This window comes from Oncorhynchus mykiss, chromosome 28, assembly GCF_057628025.1.
Source record: "Oncorhynchus mykiss isolate SJ-2025 chromosome 28, ASM5762802v1, whole genome shotgun sequence".
Classification (NCBI taxonomy): Eukaryota; Metazoa; Chordata; class Actinopteri; order Salmoniformes; family Salmonidae; genus Oncorhynchus; species Oncorhynchus mykiss.
This window is the reverse complement of record NC_143049.1, coordinates 18,737,501-18,754,893: the sequence shown is the minus strand read 5'-3', so window position 1 is coordinate 18,754,893 and position 17,393 is coordinate 18,737,501. Positions and strand designations below refer to the sequence as shown.

Here is a 17,393-nt window from a genome sequence, read left to right as displayed (position 1 = left end):
ACACCCCATAAAAATCAGAATTTGAATATGGAATACACAATGGGGAGGAAAAACAGCCGCATAAAAAAATTATATAAAAAATATAATTAATTCCATTCCATTCCCCAACCCCCCCCCCCCCCCCCCCCAATGCACCAACAACCAAGATAATTAACTAAAGAGAAAAAAGAGAGAAGAAAACAGCAAACAACAATGCAAAAAAAATAAAAGAAAAAAAATGAAAACAAAGGACATCAAGGACAACTAAAATTATAACAGCAATGCCAACTGTATATGTTTGTGTGCATGTCTGGCACTATTACATGTACAGTTGAAGTCGGAAGTTTACATAGGTTGGAGTCATTAAAACTTGTTTTTCAAACACTCCACAAATGTCTTGTTAACTAACTATAGTTTTGGCAAGTCAGTTAGGACATCTACTTTGTGCACGACACAAGTCATTTTTCCAACAATTGTTTACAAACAGATTATTTCACTTACTATTCACTGTATCACAATTCCAGTGGGTCAGAAGTTTACATACACTAAGTTGACTGTGCCTTTAAACAGCTTGGAGAATTCCATATAACGATACAGTCTCTTACGACATTCGTTTATTTCCCTTGGAAATTGGTCATTGAGCCCGAATTTGGTCCCTTTAAGCTCCCTTCCCCTGCTTTTGATCAGCTCCTTTTGTTGGTAGTGTTCAGATTGTGCGATGATCGGTCGGAGACAGAGTGTTCGTTGTTTGCAGCAACTTCTTTGTTGTTGTGATATTGCAAATGGACGTGGCTGTTTCACCATGAAGGATTCCAGCTTTAAAGGATAGTTGAATTCAATGAAATTCTATGATATTCAAATGGCTTATTTCATCTACGCATCACAATAGAAAAGTTTACTTTGACATGTATGGCTACCAATACCATGTAGCATAAGTTTGAAACATTTCATTTTTAAATCGGATTATCCTAAAACAATTTTAAATAATTACAGTGGTATTGAAATAGTCTAAGATCATGTTGTGGGTTGTCTATAATAATTATTAAATACATTTCCCAGATTGCATTAGATCAAATAGTACCGTATGGAAGGGAACAATCTAACATCTCATTACAAAGAAAAAATCTGTTGGGCGTCTTTAGTTAAATTCATGCTAATGTTTGAAATGGTATATGTATTATTTGCACTAAGTGGCATATCGTTAAGATAAAAGACTTGTCAAATGAATGAGATTTTCCTGCTTCATGTCTCATTTGAATTGGTTTGAATTGCTTTGAATTATATTCTACTTCCTTCAATTCAAATTCAATTCAAATGTTGCTTCCATTGGGGTGTGGCCAATTCAAATTCAATAACAATGTATGGTTTGAATGCAATTTCCTTTCAAAATTCTGAATTGACCCCAACCCTGATGAATAAGTTATCTGAAAGATCTGTGCTCTGTGTGCTAACCCACTGAAGGTCTTCAAAGAGAATCAATGGGAGGAAATACTGCTGGAACTAAACTGGCAGGGCTTTGGTGAAGGAGTTCCGAGGTCAGTGAGGAAATTCACTTATATCAGTCTCAGTGTAGTCATGGAGACAGCAAGAGGACCATGCCCCACAGCCCTCAGGGAGACACACAGACGGATGGACAGACTATCCTAACCCTAGCTCCAGCCATAACCCTAACCCTAGCTCCAGCCATAACCCTAACCCTAGCTCCAGCCACAACCCTAACCCTAGCTCCAGCCACAACCCTAACCCTAGCTCCAGCCATAACCCTAACCCTAGCTCTAGCCATAACCCCAACCCTAGCTCCAGCCACAACCCTAACCCTAGCTCCAGCCATAACCCTAACCCTAGCTCCAGCCACAACCCTAACCCTAGCTCCAGCCATAACCCTAACCCTAGCTCCAGCCATAACCCTAACCCTAGCTCCAGCCACAACCCTAACCCTAGCTCCAGCCATAACCCTAACCCTAGCTCCAGCCATAACTCTAACCCTAGCTCTAGCCACAACCCTAACCCTAGCTCCAGCCACAACCCTAACCCTAGCTCCAGCCATAACCCTAACCCTAGCTCCAGCCACAACCCTAACCCTAGCTCCAGCCATAACCCTAACCCTAGCTCCAGCCATAACCCTAACCCTAGCTCCAGCCATAACCCTAACCCTAGCTCCAGCCATAACCCTAACCCTAGCTCCAGCCATAACCCTAACCCTAGCTCCAGCCACAACCCTAACCCTAGCTCCAGCCACAACCCTAACCCTAGCTCTAGCCACAACCCTAACCCTAGCTTCAGCCACAACCCTAACCCTAGATCTAGCCACAACCCTAACCCTAGCTCCAGCCACAATGCTAACCCTAACTCCAGCCACAATGCTAACCCTAGCTCTAGCCACAACCCTAACCCTAGCTCCAGCCACAACGCTAACCATAACTTCAGTCACAATGCTAACCCTAGCTCCAGCCACAATGCTAACCCTAACTACAGCCACAATGCTAACCCTAACTCCAGCCACAAACCTAACCCTAGCTCCAGCCACAAACCTAACCCTAGCTCCAGCCACAATGCTAACCCTAGCTCCAGCCACAAACCTAACCCTAGCTCCAGCCACAACCCTAACCCTAGCTCCAGCCACAATGCTAACCCTAGCTCCAGCCACAATGCTAACCCTAGCTCTAGCCACAATGCTAACCCTAGCTCCAGCCACAATGCTAACCCTAGCTCTAGCCACAACCCTAACCCTAGCTCCAGCCACAATGCTAACCCTAGCTCCAGCCACAATGCTAACCCTAGCTGTAGCCACAAACCTAACCCTAGCTCCAGCCACAACCCTAACCCTAGCTCCAGCCACAAACCTAACCCTAGCTCCAGCCACAACCCTAACCCTAGCTCCAGCCACAATGCTAACCCTAGCTCCAGCCACAATGCTAACCCTAGCCACAATGCTAACCCTAGCTCTGAGCCTGAGGTATCTCTCTGTGGTGGTTATTTCACACAACATGACTGAAGTGCTTATGTACTGGTTGTAAAAACACAGCAATATGCATAACGGGCCTGATTCAGACACCTTCCTACGCACACCTTTCCTACGCATACCTTTACCTTTCCTACGCACACCTTTCCTACACACTTTTCAGTAGTTGGTATTCAAAGTTAACTTATGCAGGTGCGTAATGAGCTTTGCAGGCGTGGTTCCCTTGCGCATGCTGGATAAATTGAATTCAACCGCTGGAACCCTCCCATTTGCTGGCCAACATATTTTGTCCTGGAGTTTTCATCCAATAGGTTTTACAGTACATTTATCTAAAGCCAACCTGTCTAAAGCCAATTTTGGTGTACTTTTAGTTACAATTTCTCTCGACAGACTCACTAGAATATATGGAGAAAACTGTTCAGAATATTAGGGATCAATTAAAGAAAGACATGTAGGTCTAAATACAGACATATTCGTCTCCTTTTCAGTACCAATTGGTATATAAAAAAATACTCTGATCTTGCATATTATTTACGGTTAAGAAAGTATTTATGAATATATATTTTTTTTAAAACAGGTTTGGAGAGCCTTTACACACTAAACATATTGGTGAATCAAAAATACAATGGTTTGATTCATCCTGAAAGTTGCCATATTCAATAGTTCAATCCATGAAGGAAGGGGGTTCAACATAAGTCCTATAAATCTCCCCTTAACCAACCAACTGTGTGATGACAATGTACAGTCCAGCCGTTGTGAACCGTGCGTCAGGCTCCGGGTTTAAACTGCTACGTATGGTCTGTGTTCCATAATGATTCAAATACTCCCAAATTATTGCACATTCTTGTAATAAGTTAGCCTAATATGATCCACTATTGCTTGCGATCCTCAGGAACAACCACACAAACGTGACCGAGGAAAGAAAGTTAAACTAACAATGTGTTTTTATATATTTGTTATTTTACTAGGTAAGTTGACTGAGAACACGTTCTCATTTACAGCAACAATCTGGGGAATAGTTCTGGAGGGGGGATGAATGAGCCAATTGGAAGCTGGGGATGATTAGGTGGCCATGATGGTAAGAGGGCCAGATTGAGAATTTAGCCAGGACACTCCATTTTTTAGACGAGTGCCATGGGATCTTTATTGACCACTGAGACTCAGGACACCCGTTTAACGTCCCATCCAAAAGGCAACATCCTACACAGTGCAATGTCCCCAATAACTGCCCTGGGATAAAAAAAACAATTAGACCAGAGGAAAGGTTGCCTCCTACTGGCCCTCCAACACCACTTCCAGCAGTACCTATTCTCCCATCTAGGGACCAACCAGAGCCAACCCTGCTTAGCTTTAGAGGCAAGCCAGCAGTGGGATGCAGGGACTATTCCGCTGGCTAATGGAATGATGCAAAATGTAAGGAAACTAACACTAAAGTGACAGTTAGAAATGTATGTGGGTATTACTGAAGGTGGCTCCCGATTGTGGTTCATATTTAACATGATACAAACTGTCAAATAAAAATGTGACAATCCCGGGCATATAATTCAAACATTCTAAAGCCTATACATGAACTCGGCAGGTTTGGCCCTACAGAAGCCTGTAGTTTGGGTCTCCACATTTCATCTACACAAATGATGAGGGCACACAATAAATATTCTGAATAGCGGTGTTACGGTGAGTGAATGAGGACCCAAAAGCGAATTAACTTAAACAGAGCTTCTTTAATAACCAAACATAGGTAGGCTCAGATAGACCGGCAGATTCCGACAGGACAGGACAAGGTTACAGCAAACATGACGATAGTCTGGTTCAGGCATGAAACACAACAAACAAGAATCCGACAAGGACAGGAACAGAAACAGAGAGAGATATAGGGACCTAATCAGAGGGAAAAAGGGAACAGGTGGGAAACGGGGTGAATGGGTAGTCAGAGGAGACAAGGAACAGCTGGGGGAAAGCGGGGGAGAAAAAGTAACCTAATACGACCAGCAGAGGGAGACAGGGTGAAAGGAAAGGACAGAAAGACACAACATGACAATACATGACAGTACCCCCCCACTCACCGAGCGCCTCCTGGCGCACTCGAGGAGGAAACCTGGCGGCAACGGAGGAAATCCTCGATCAGCGCACGGTCCAGCACGTCCCGAGAGGGAACCCAACTCCTCTCCTCAGGACCGTACCCCTCCCAATCTACGAGGTACTGGTGACCACGGCCCCGAGGACGCATGTCCAAAATCCTGCGGACCCTGTAGATGGGTGCGCCCTCGACAAGGATGGGGGGGGGGGGGGGGAAGACGAGCGGGGGCGCGAAGAACGGGCTTGATACAGGAGACATGGAAGACCGGGTGGACGCGACGAAGGTATCGCGGAAGAAGAAGTCGAACTGCGACAGGATTAATGACCCGAGAAATACGGAACGGACCAATGAACCGCGGGGTCAACTTGCGAGAAGCCGTCTTAAGGGGAAGGTTCTGAGTGGAGAGCCAAACTCTCTGACCGCGACAATATCTAGGACTCTTAGTTCTACGCTTATTAGCAGCCCTCACAGTCTGCGTCCTATAACGGCAAAGTGCAGACCTGACCCTCTTCCAGGTGCGCTCGCAACGTTGGACAAAAGCCTGAGCGGAGGGGACGCTGGACTCGGCGAACTGAGATGAGAACAGCGGAGGCTGGTACCCGAGGCTACTCTGAAAAGGAGATAGCCCGGTCGCAGACGAAGGAAGCGAGTTGTGGGCGTATTCTGCCCAGGGGAGCTGTTCTGACCAAGACGCAGGGTTGCGAAAAGAAAGACTGCGTAAGATGCGACCAATAGTCTGATTGGCCCGTTCTGCTTGACCGTTAGACTGGGGGTGAAAGCCGGAAGAGAGACTGACGGAAGCCCCAATCAAACGGCAAAACTCCCTCCAAAATTGAGACGTGAATTGCGGACCTCTGTCCGAAACGACGTCTGACGGAAGGCCATGAATTCTGAAAACATTCTCGATGATGATTTGTGCCGTCTCTTTAGCAGAAGGAAGCTTAGCAAGGGGAATGAAATGAGCCGCCTTAGAGAACCTATCGACAACCGTAAGAATAACAGTCTTCCCCGCTGACGAAGGCAGTCCGGTGACAAAATCTAAGGCGATGTGAGACCACGGTCGAGAGGGAATGGGAAGCGGCCTGAGACGGCCGGCAGGAGGAGAGTTACCGGACTTAGTCTGCGCGCAGACCGAACAAGCAGCCACGAAACGACGCGTGTCATGCTCCCGGGTGGGCCACCAAAAACGCTGGCGAATGGAAGCAAGCGTACCCCGAACGCCAGGGTGGCCGGCTAACTTGGCAGAGTGAGCCCACTGAAGAACGGCCAGACGAGTAGGAACGGGAACGAAAAGAAGGTTCCTAGGACAAGCGCGCGGCGACGGAGTGTGAGTGAGCGCTTGCTTTACCTGCCTCTCAATTCCCCAGACAGTCAACCCGACAACACGCCCCTCAGGGAGAATCCCCTCGGGGTCAGTGGAGGCTACTGAAGAACTGAAGAGACGAGATAAAGCATCAGGCTTGGTGTTCTTAGAGCCCGGACGATAAGAAATCACGAACTCGAAACGAGCGAAAAACAGCGCCCAACGCGCCTGACGCGCATTAAGTCGTTTGGCAGAACGGATGTACTCAAGGTTCCTATGGTCAGTCCAAACGACAAAAGGAACGGTCGCCCCCTCCAACCACTGTCGCCATTCGCCTAGGGCTAACCGGATGGCGAGCAGTTCGCGGTTTCCCACATCATAGTTACGTTCCGACGGCGACAGGCGATGAGAAAAATACGCGCATGGGTGGACCTTGTCGTCAGAGAGGGAGCGCTGAGAAAGAATGGCTCCCACGCCCACCTCTGACGCGTCAACCTCGACAACGAACTGTCTAGAGACGTCAGGTGTAACAAGGATAGGAGCGGATGTAAAACGATTCTTGAGGAGATCAAAAGCTCCCTGGGCGGAAACGGACCACTTAAAGCACGTCTTGACAGAAGTAAGGGCTGTGAGAGGAGCTGCCACCTGACTGAAATTACGGATGAAACGACGATAGAAGTTCGCGAAGCCGAGAAAGCGCTGCAGCTCGATGCGTGACTTAGGGGCGGGCCAATCAATGACAGCTTGGACCTTAGCGGGATCCATCTTAATGCCTTCAGCGGAAATAACAGAACCGAGAAATGTGACGGAGGGGGCATGAAAAGTGCACTTCTCAGCCTTCACAAAAAGACAATTCTCTAAAAGGCGCTGGAGGACACGTCGAACGTGCTGAACATGAATCTGGAGTGACGGTGAAAAAAATCAGGATATCGTCAAGGTAAACGAAAACAAAGATGTTCAGCATGTCTCTCAGGACATCATTGACTAATGCCTGAAAGACAGCTGGAGCGTTAGCGAGGCCGAAAGGAAGAACCCGGTATTCAAAGTGCCCTAACGGAGTGTTAAACGCCGTCTTCCACTCGTCCCCCTCCCTGATGCGCACGAGATGGTAAGCGTTACGAAGGTCCAACTTAGTGAAAAACCTGGCTCCCTGCAGGATCTCGAAGGCTGAAGACATAAGAGGAAGCGGATAACGATTCTTCACTGTTATGTCATTCAGCCCTCGATAATCTATGCAGGGGCGCAGAGACCCGTCCTTCTTCTTGACAAAAAAAAACCCCGCTCCGGCGGGAGAGGAGGAGGGGACTATGGTACCGGCGTCAAGAGCTACAGACAAATAATCCTCGAGAGCCTTACGTTCGGGAGCCGACAGAGAGTATAGTCTACCCCGGGGGGGAGTGGTTCCCGGAAGGAGATCAATACTACAATCATACGACCGGTGTGGAGGAAGAGAGGTGGCCCTGGACCGACTGAACACCGTGCGCAGATCGTGATATTCCTCCGGCACCCCTGTCAAATCACCAGGCTCCTCCTGTGAAGAAGAGACAGAGGAAACAGGAGGGATAGCAGACATTAAACATTTCACATGACAAGAGACGTTCCAGGAGAGGATAGAATTACTAGACCAATTAATGGAAGGATTATGACAAACTAGCCAGGGATGGCCCAAAACAACAGGTGTAAAAGGTGAACGAAAAATTAAAAAAGAAATGGTTTCGCTATGATTACCAGAAACAGTGAGGGTTAAAGGTAGCGTCTCACGCTGAATCCTGGGGAGAGGACTACCATCCAGGGCGAACAAGGCCGTGGACTCCCTTAACTGTCTGAGAGGAATGTCATGTTCCCGAGCCCAGGTCTCGTCCATAAAACAGCCCTCCGCCCCAGAGTCTATTAAGGCACTGCAGGAAGCTGACGAACCGGTCCAGCGTAGATGGACCGACAAGGTAGTGCAGGATCTTGAAGGAGAGACAGGAGTAGTAGCGCTCACCAGTAGCCCTCCGCTTACTGATGAGCTCTGGCTTTTACTGGACATGAAGTGACAAAATGACCAGCAGAACCGCAATAGAGACAGAGGCGGTTGGTGATTCTCCGTTCCCTCTCCTTAGTCGAGATGCGGATACCTCCCAGCTGCATAGGCTCAGCTCCCGAGCCGGCAGAGGAAGATGGTAGTGATGCGGAGAGGGGGGCGACGGAGAGCGCAAGCTCCTTTCCACGAGCTCGGTGACGAAGATCAACCCGTCGCTCAATGCGAATAGCGAGTTCAATCAAGGAATCCACGCTGGAAGGAACCTCCCGGGAGAGAATCTCATCCTTTACCTCTGCGCGGAGACCCTCCAGAAGACGAGCGAGCAAGGCCGGCTCGTTCCAGCCACTGGAGACAGCAAGAGTGCGAAACTCAATAGAGTAGTCTGTTATGGATCGATTGCCTTGACATAGGGAAGACAGGGCCCTGGAAGCCTCCTCCCCAAAAACAGATCGATCAAAAACCCGTATCATCTCCTCCTTAAAGTCCTGATACTGGTTAGTACACTCAGCCCTTGCCTCCCAGATTGCCGTGCCCCACTCACGAGCCCGTCCAGTAAGGAGAGATATGACGTAGGCGACACGAGCAGTGCTCCTGGCGTAAGTGTTGGGCTGGAGAGAAAACACAATATCACACTGGGTGAGGAACGAGCGGCATTCAGTGGGCTCCCCAGAGTAACACGGCGGGTTATTGATTCTGGGCTCCGGAGATTCGAAAGCCCTGGAAGTGGCCGGTGGATCGAGGCGGAGGTGGTGAACCTGTTCTGTGAGGTTGGAGACTTGGGTGGCCAGGGTCTCAACGGCATGTCGAGCAGCAGACAATTCCTGCTCGTGTCTGCCTAGCATCGCTCCCTGGATCCCGACGGCTGAGTGGAGAGGATCCGAAGTCGCTGGGTCCATTCTTGGTCGGATTCTTCTGTTACGGTGAGTGAATGAGGACCCAAAAGCGAATTAACTTAAACAGAGCTTCTTTAATAACCAAACATAGGTAGGCTCAGATAGACCGGCAGATTCCGACAGGACAGGACAAGGTTACAGCAAACATGACGATAGTCTGGTTCAGGCATGAAACACAACAAACAAGAATCCGACAAGGACAGGAACAGAAACAGAGAGAGATATAGGGACCTAATCAGAGGGAAAAAGGGAACAGGTGGGAAACGGGGTGAATGGGTAGTCAGAGGAGACAAGGAACAGCTGGGGGAAAGCGGGGGAGAAAAGGTAACCTAATACGACCAGCAGAGGGAGACAGGGTGAAAGGAAAGGACAGAAAGACACAACATGACAATACATGACAAGCGGCACAGGTATTTATAGCCTTCTTCACTGTGGAAAAGGGGCCGCAATACATGACATGTTGATATGATTTTCAGTTTGCTTCCATGTCTGGTTAACATTAGTCAGAATACAAATAGAGCGAAAAGTGCATAAAAAGGGAATGTTTAACTCGGGTCGGAATTCTCCATCAAAGGAACTGTTGCTCCAATCCACTGCACACGTTGCCAGATCATCACCACTCAATAACACCCTTCCTATTGCATTACATAACCCCAAAGACATACAGACAACTTCTCGTTTCCTGTCACTACAGTGATAAATCAGCGCTGGGGGTGTTGTGAAGAGACCCACATCCTGCGCTGTCTAGTGCGGTCGGCTTTGTGTGGCACTCTCTCTGCTCTGCATGACAATCCTATCCTGTCTCACTACTATATCACCCTCTCACCAAGCATTCTGCTCTGATAAGATAGGGAGAGGGGCGCACACACACACACACACACACACATACACATACACACGCACGCACACACGCACGCACGCACACTCCAGTCTGATGATGCTGCTCTGAGATCAGGTCCTGCAGTTCAGGAGTCACTCCATAAACCTAGTGCAGACAAATATTATGCAACTATGTGGCTGTCTATTCGCACTATAATTAACATGCATATCTAATATCGCGCTTAGGCCTACACATTGGATTATAGTATTAGGTAAGCTTAACTGTGAGTTTACAATCTAGAAATCTAATCAAATATGAAAGCCAATAGGTTTTATGAGAGCTTAGTCAGTAACCACTAATTAGACAGTTGATGGCTAATCCTGCTTGATACTGTACACCAGTCTTGTGAAAGACTGTTTTCCAGCTGCACACTATCAAAAACGGCTACTGTAGGCTTACATAGTGCCAGACTAGCCGATGGGGATATAAGTGTGTTATAATGGGTTTATACTCCTCTCAAAAAATGGATTTGGGATCCAGAATGCCCTGTGGTTGAATTACAGTGACCACTAGAGAGCGAAGAGGTACCACTGTCACCTTGAGCCTAAGGCTGCTATTATAAAACTCTAAAAAAAAATATCAATCCCATGTAGTAATCCAGTGATATAAGGGGTGACATCGAAAGTAAAACCATCATCCAACAAAACAAATCAATGAGGAAAAAAATGTAAATAAATTAATGAATAAATTAAGACCGTATTGAGCAGAACATTTTCCAAATGACCACATTACAAATGGCAGTACAGTAATAGTGTGGATGGCAACCAGTTGCAGAGTGAGATTGCAGCAATGCAGACATTAATTAATGAACATTGCCTAAACACAGAGACACAGAGACAAGCGTGGAGAGCTCTGGGGACAGGGAGACAGTGAAATACAACCAGATGTTTCTCTTTATGTAATTACTTACAAACACTAGCCATAGATAGCCTTTGTCTCTGAGGAGAGGGGAAAACTAATCTTAAAAAACTACAATAAAATTGTCTCTATTTTTTGTTATGATTATATTGGCTTGCTTATTATTTTAAAACAATGTACAGAATAGGTGGAGTTTATTTGTGATTCCATGCCCTATGTTTTGATACTGCTGCAATCCTGGGGTGTAACTAACAAGCGTTCTCTGTCCTGCTGGTATTTGTAGTTCTGTTAGAAAAGCTCAGTTGTATGCAGTAGTGAAGGTGCATTTGTAGTTCGCCTACCTTCATACAGCCAGTCACTCAGGCCATTGAAGATGACTCGCTCCTTCCCTGTGGACACCAGGCGAATGGTTCTGCTCTCCACTGTCGCTCTGTAGTAGATGTTGTTCTCAAAGATAAAGATCTGGGGAAAGAAAGAACATGATGCTGGGTATGGTACCTCCAAAATAACAGTTTTGTGCATTTCAGTGATTTTGCTTTTGCCTCTTGACGTGTTTCAAATGTTGTCTTCTCTGCTTGGCTGCCTTGTAATTACTAGATTGTACCTTTCCACACAATAAAAACCACTTTGACTGACACTCCTCCTGGGTAATCTTCATCACAGTGTGACAGACACTCAGTCCTAAAAAAGAAGATTCATCCTCCAGCCTGTAGACATATCCACTTACACACACCATGCACAGAAGAGTCCCATACGAGTCTAAGCCCTGTCTAAGCTGTGGGAGGGAGGGGGGCATTCTACTAAGCTACAACATATGCAATTGTTTATAGAAGGTCATACCAAGGATCATTTCACCATTTGATTTAGAATTTTAAGGCCCCTTGAAGTATTAAAAAATACATATAAAAAACTATTAGATGACATTTGGGGGGGGGGGGGGGGGGTTTACTGCTATCAGCCCAGACAAACGCAGTGAATAACGGATTGGAACAACAGAGAGTCTTTAAAAAAATGTTCTGAGGTGTCTGTCCTATTATCTGAGAGATAGGGAAACATTTTTGTAATCATTTTTTGCATTTATTTAACCTCTTATTTTTGCTTCTAACAGTCTCCATATATACTGTACTTCCAGTCATTAAAAAAAAACTGATACAGGGGGACGTTGTGATGCCTGTGGGCTTCCTAGGGCAAAACAACTGACAAGTATTGTACGGGAGAGTCTCATCTTTCCATAGAGGTGTAATAATAATAATAATAATAGTCTGTAGGCCAAACTGATTTTGTGAGAAGACCGATTTTCAGAATGTCTCATGGTCTGACAAACACCGCTCTAGCTCTGTCACCTTTCACCACAGATGGGATGTCTCATGGTCTGACAAACACCGCTCTAGCTCTGTCACCTTTCACCACAGATGGGATGTCTCATGGTCTGACAAACACCGCTCTAGCTCTGTCACCTTTCACCACAGATGGGATGTCTCATGGTCTGACAAACACCGCTCTAGCTCTGTCACCTTTCACCACAGATGGGATGTCTCATGGTCTGACAAACACCGCTCTAGCTCTGTCACCTTTCACCACAGATGGGATGTCTCATGGTCTGACAAACACAGCTCTAGCTCTGTCACCTTTCACCACAGATGGGATGTCTCATGGTCTGACAAACACAGCTCTGGCTCTGTCACCTTTCACCACAGATGGGATGTCTCATGGTCTAACAAACACACTCTAGCTCTGTCACCTTTCACCACAGATGGGATGTCTCATGGTCTGACAAACACAGCTCTAGCTCTGTCACCTTTCACCACAGATGGGATGTCTCATGGTCTGACAAACACAGCTCTAGCTCTGTCACCTTTCACCACAGATGGGATGTCTCATGGTCTGACAAACACCGCTCTAGCTCTGTCACCTTTCACCACAGATGAGGAAGTGTGACTTAGGCGGATGTGGTGTATTGAGACACATCCAGTCACACAAAAGGGAATATACTGTAACGTTGCGGATAAAGTTTGGAATGATCATTTCATGTGTACAACATCTAAAGACCGTTTCTAAAAGGACTTGTTTGTGAGTTTATGGAGCCTTTGTTCATGTTTTTCCAGGGCCCCCAGACACAACGAGGATGAGGAAGTGATTTGCTGTTTGGGGTAAGTTTCTTCCCAAAATGTGAAATCACAAAAAAGGTGTCTAACATGCCATTTCCATAAAAAATTGAGATTTGGTTGAGAAAAATAAAACTTCTCCTTTAAGAAGAGACTACTGTTGGGTGGATGAGTGTGTGGCACCACCACCAATCCACCGTCAATCCACTCTCCTCTCCTGCAGCTTTACCATGCGTTGGTGGGAGAGGGACACAATGTGTCTTTGAAGTACACAGATCAGACTCAGACAGACTCTCCGTTATTCTTTTCCATGGTCTTAAGTCACAGGGATGATGATTCTCTTTCATATTCTTGGTATTTGTTTAAAAGTCAAGGGTTGATGTGGACGGGGAATTAAAACGGGACATTTTCCAGCTTGTAGGTGGAATGTAATCAGTTACCATTCATTATATCAATAAGGTTTGGGAACAAAGGTAGAAACAAAATTTGAAAAAAAAAAATGAAAGTAGAGAAGATAATAAAGAGATTTCAAAAGGTAAAAAGAGATGAAAGTAGAACCATCAAAAGAAACCTGAGGAGCATGTGAAAGCCTTCCTGTGTGTACAGTATGTGTGTGTGTTTGTTTGTGTGTGTGTGTGGACCCAGCTAGTTGATTGCTCTGTTATGATAGAGTAATTGCCCATGGCTTAATGATCACAGTAGGGTGCTTCTCTGTCTCCTGGTTCCACAGATCACACACATGATGCTCCAGTACACACACACACACACACACACTTTGATGTAATTCTGTATAATGGATGATTCTGACCATTCTGACAGTTTTTATTATGCAGAATCATTACGTCCACAAACGGGAGAAGAATAACTGGTGTATCAATAACTGGTGGGTGACTTCATTTTAGCATGTTGCTATGTGCACCCTCTGTGACTTCTAGGAAGATTTTAACATGTTCCTATGTGCACCCTCTGTGACTTCTAGGAAGATTTTAACCCACTTTGCCGCACTATTTCTCCAGGTTTTCACCATCATTGTAAAGCCCTAGGTATTGTGTTTCTTTGACAGTCATTTCTGAAGATTAGTATTTATCTCATGTGATTTGTGATTAATTTATGTCTGTCCCTCATGTTAAGGTCATCCCTGATACTTGAACCGATCCCTCGTTTTGATATGATGTAACCAATCCTTTAAAAATGTGTTTTTCAGGCCTCCCGGGTGGCGCAGTGGTTAAGGGCGCTGTACTGCAGCGCCAGCTGTGCCATCAGAGTCCCTGGGTTCGCAATCAGGCTCTGTCGTAACCGGCCACGACCGGGAGGTCCGTGGGGCGACGCACAATTGGCTTAGCGTCGTCCGGGTTAGGGAGGGATTGGTCGGGAAGGGATCTCCTTGTCTCATCGCGCTCCAGCAACTCCTGTGGCGGGCTGGGCGCAGTGCGCGCTATGTGCACGGTGTACACATACATTGGTGCGGCTGGCTTCCGGGTTGGATGCGTGCTGTGTTAAGAAGCAGGGTTGGTTGGGTTGTGTATCTGAGGACGCATGACATTCAGCCTTCAGCCTTCGTCTCTCCCGAGCCCGTACGGGAGTTGTAGCAATGACAAGATAGTAGCTACTACAACAATTGGATACCACGAAATTGGGGAGAAAAAGGGGTAAAATTCAAAAAAAAAATTGATCATCTAATAGTCAAATCATAGTGTAAAAGCAGGTGAGCTTTACATTTTGGGGAAGTGTTCTGTTACCAATGTTTTAAATATCAATTTCCCAAAAATTGTGAAGCTTGCATTTACAGTAATTGCACAAAACAAACTTCCATTCTCTTCCAAACTTCCATTCTCCCTGTTACATGGGGATTTATGGCAGATTTAAGATGAAATCGTCAACCTAGGGTCAACCCTGCTATGGTCAACCCTGCTAGGGTCAACCCTGTTAGGGTCAACCCTGTTAGGGTCAATCCTGTTATGGTCAACCCTGTTATGGTCAACCCTGCTATGGTCAACCCTGCTATGCTCAACCCTGTTAGGGTCAACTCTGTTATGGTCAACCCTGTTATGGTCAACCCTGCTATGGTCAACCCTGTTATGGTCAACCCTGTTAGGGTCAACCCTGTTAGGGTCAACCCTGTTATGGTCAACCCTGTTACTTTATTTGGCACCTACACGAATAGGCACTTACTTACTGTATTACATTTTTTCGGAATAACTCGTTTTTTATGAAGTTGAAAATTGTGCTCTTTATGACAGAATGTTAAAATTAGGTGGAGAAATAAAATGTGGGACCAAGATACACTTTTCAAAAGCCACCGAATTGGTGGAACGACCCTGGTATCATTGGCTCAAGCTGAGAGAAATCACATCCGCTCAGACAGTTCACAGCTCTAGCTCTTCAATAAACCAAACACGCAGCTACTGTAGACATCAAAACAAAAAGGAACCAATTGGGTCATCTATAACCATATGCAAATGGGCCTGCTTTCTCCCTTGGCAGGCAAGATCTCATATTTTACTAGCTTGAAGTGTTTATATTGTTCCCTTTCTAAATTTGTCGGTCGACTAATTTAGGCAAATTACATGATAAGAGCTCTAAGGTAACAACCAACAGAGTTGCAGTAAAAGGTAATAGTCAGTGGAGAAACACAAGGGAATACAGCCAACTACTGTTATTCTGTAAGCAGTCCTCCAATATAAAGTGCTGTTGTGAAGTGAATGAGAACCTGCAGTGTACCAACCAGGGAAAACAACAAGGAGGTACACTTCTATTTTTTCGAAAAACGTATCTCCTTCGACTCAATAACAACAATGACTGCTTCCTGCTTTAACCGCAGCGACGGTTTTGACATCATCGTCTCCGGAGTGGTGCTCTGTAGAAAGGGAACGCACAAAGGGGCGTATCACGGTGTCTGTCAACTCCCCCTTTGGCAGGCCTTAAAAAAGTATCACGGTGTCTGTCAACTCTCCCTTTGGCAGGCCTTAAAAAAGTATCACGGTGTCTGTCAACTCTTCCTTTGGCAGGCCTTAAAAAAGTATCACGGTGTCTGTCAACTCTCCCTTTGGCAGGCCTTAAAAAAGTATCACGGTGTCTGTCAACTCTCCCTTTGGCAGGCCTTAAAAAAGTATCACGGTGTCTGTCAACTCTCCCTTTGGCAGGCCTTAAAAAAGTATCACGGTGTCTGTCAACTCTCCCTTTGAAAGGCCTTAAAAAAGTTGGAATGATAATTTGTTTCGAGTTCAAGGCTGGAGCATATCGGTAATGGAGGTATAAGGGTGTGTGTCTTTTTCAGTGAGACGGTGAGCCTGTAGGCAGGTGAGTAGACAGGTGTGTGGGGTCTCTTACCAACTGTTGGCCCTTGGGTCCCCATCCAGCATACTGCAGGAGGGAGTTCCGTACCTCAGGAGGATTCAGACTCCATGTTTCCCTGTGGAGATACACAAAAATATATGGAATCTTCCAGTGAGCTATCTAGGTTGCTTCTGTCATGGTACTATCAATCATTCAGAGACAAATTTAGCAAATGTTTGCTTAACTTTAAGACTGAGCATAAATATGGAACAAAAAGCAGACCAGACAGAGCTAGTACATAACAAGTGGCCTTTACCTTGGCTGATGTTAGGGATGGTGTTTTAAATCTATCCACCAGATGGCAGCACAAGTGCATGGATTTGACTTTGCTGATGCTAAGCACTTGTTAATGCCGCGTTCATGTGCTCGTCGAAACTAGGAAACTTCCGACTTGCTAACAGGTTGTAATTACACACATGCCACGTTTAACCAGTAAGCAAGTCGAGACACCACACTTTTTTATGTTTCAATGAAAGTCAATGAACTAAGAAGGCCAGACCCAGCTGCTATTGCATTGGTGTCTATAGGAGACACAGCCAGTTAAGTAGACCGAAACAGACCTTTTTTTTCAATGGTAAATGGCCTGATTGAACTATCTTCATTTATCCATCATCTTTGGTAGAAAGTCAAGCTGTCACAAAGAACAGTCAGCAATTTCCTGTTTCATTTAATACAGACAAATAAGATGTGAGTGAGTGAGTGAGTGAGTCAGTCAGTCAGTCAGTCAGTCAGTCAGAGAAAGAGACAGAGAAAAAGACAGACAGAAAGTGAGAAAGAGAAAGACAGAGAGAGTGTGAGAGAGAGACAGGGATAGAGAGAGAGAGAGAGGGAGACGGACAGAGAGTGAGAGAGAGAGACATATACATACAGACAGAGACAGACCCAGACATATACAGAGAGATAGACAGATACAGACAGACATATACAGACAGACAGAGACAGACATATACAGACAGACAGAGGGACATACATAT

General features: G+C 45.9%; 1 protein-coding gene across 2 annotated transcripts in view; it reads right to left on the bottom strand.

The window, feature by feature from the left end:
- The window catches only part of LOC110508657 (A-type potassium channel modulatory protein DPP6), a 121,509-nt gene that overhangs the window by 15,907 nt on the left and 88,209 nt on the right, over positions 1-17,393 (bottom strand). For both annotated transcript variants that reach the window (XM_021589344.3, XM_036966513.2), the window contains exons 7-8: positions 16,414-16,495; positions 11,320-11,440 (exon numbers count right to left, since the gene is read on the bottom strand). In XM_021589344.3, coding sequence (XP_021445019.1) covers positions 11,320-11,440; positions 16,414-16,495 — 203 coding nt within the window. The remainder of the gene's footprint in view (positions 1-11,319; positions 11,441-16,413; positions 16,496-17,393) is intronic.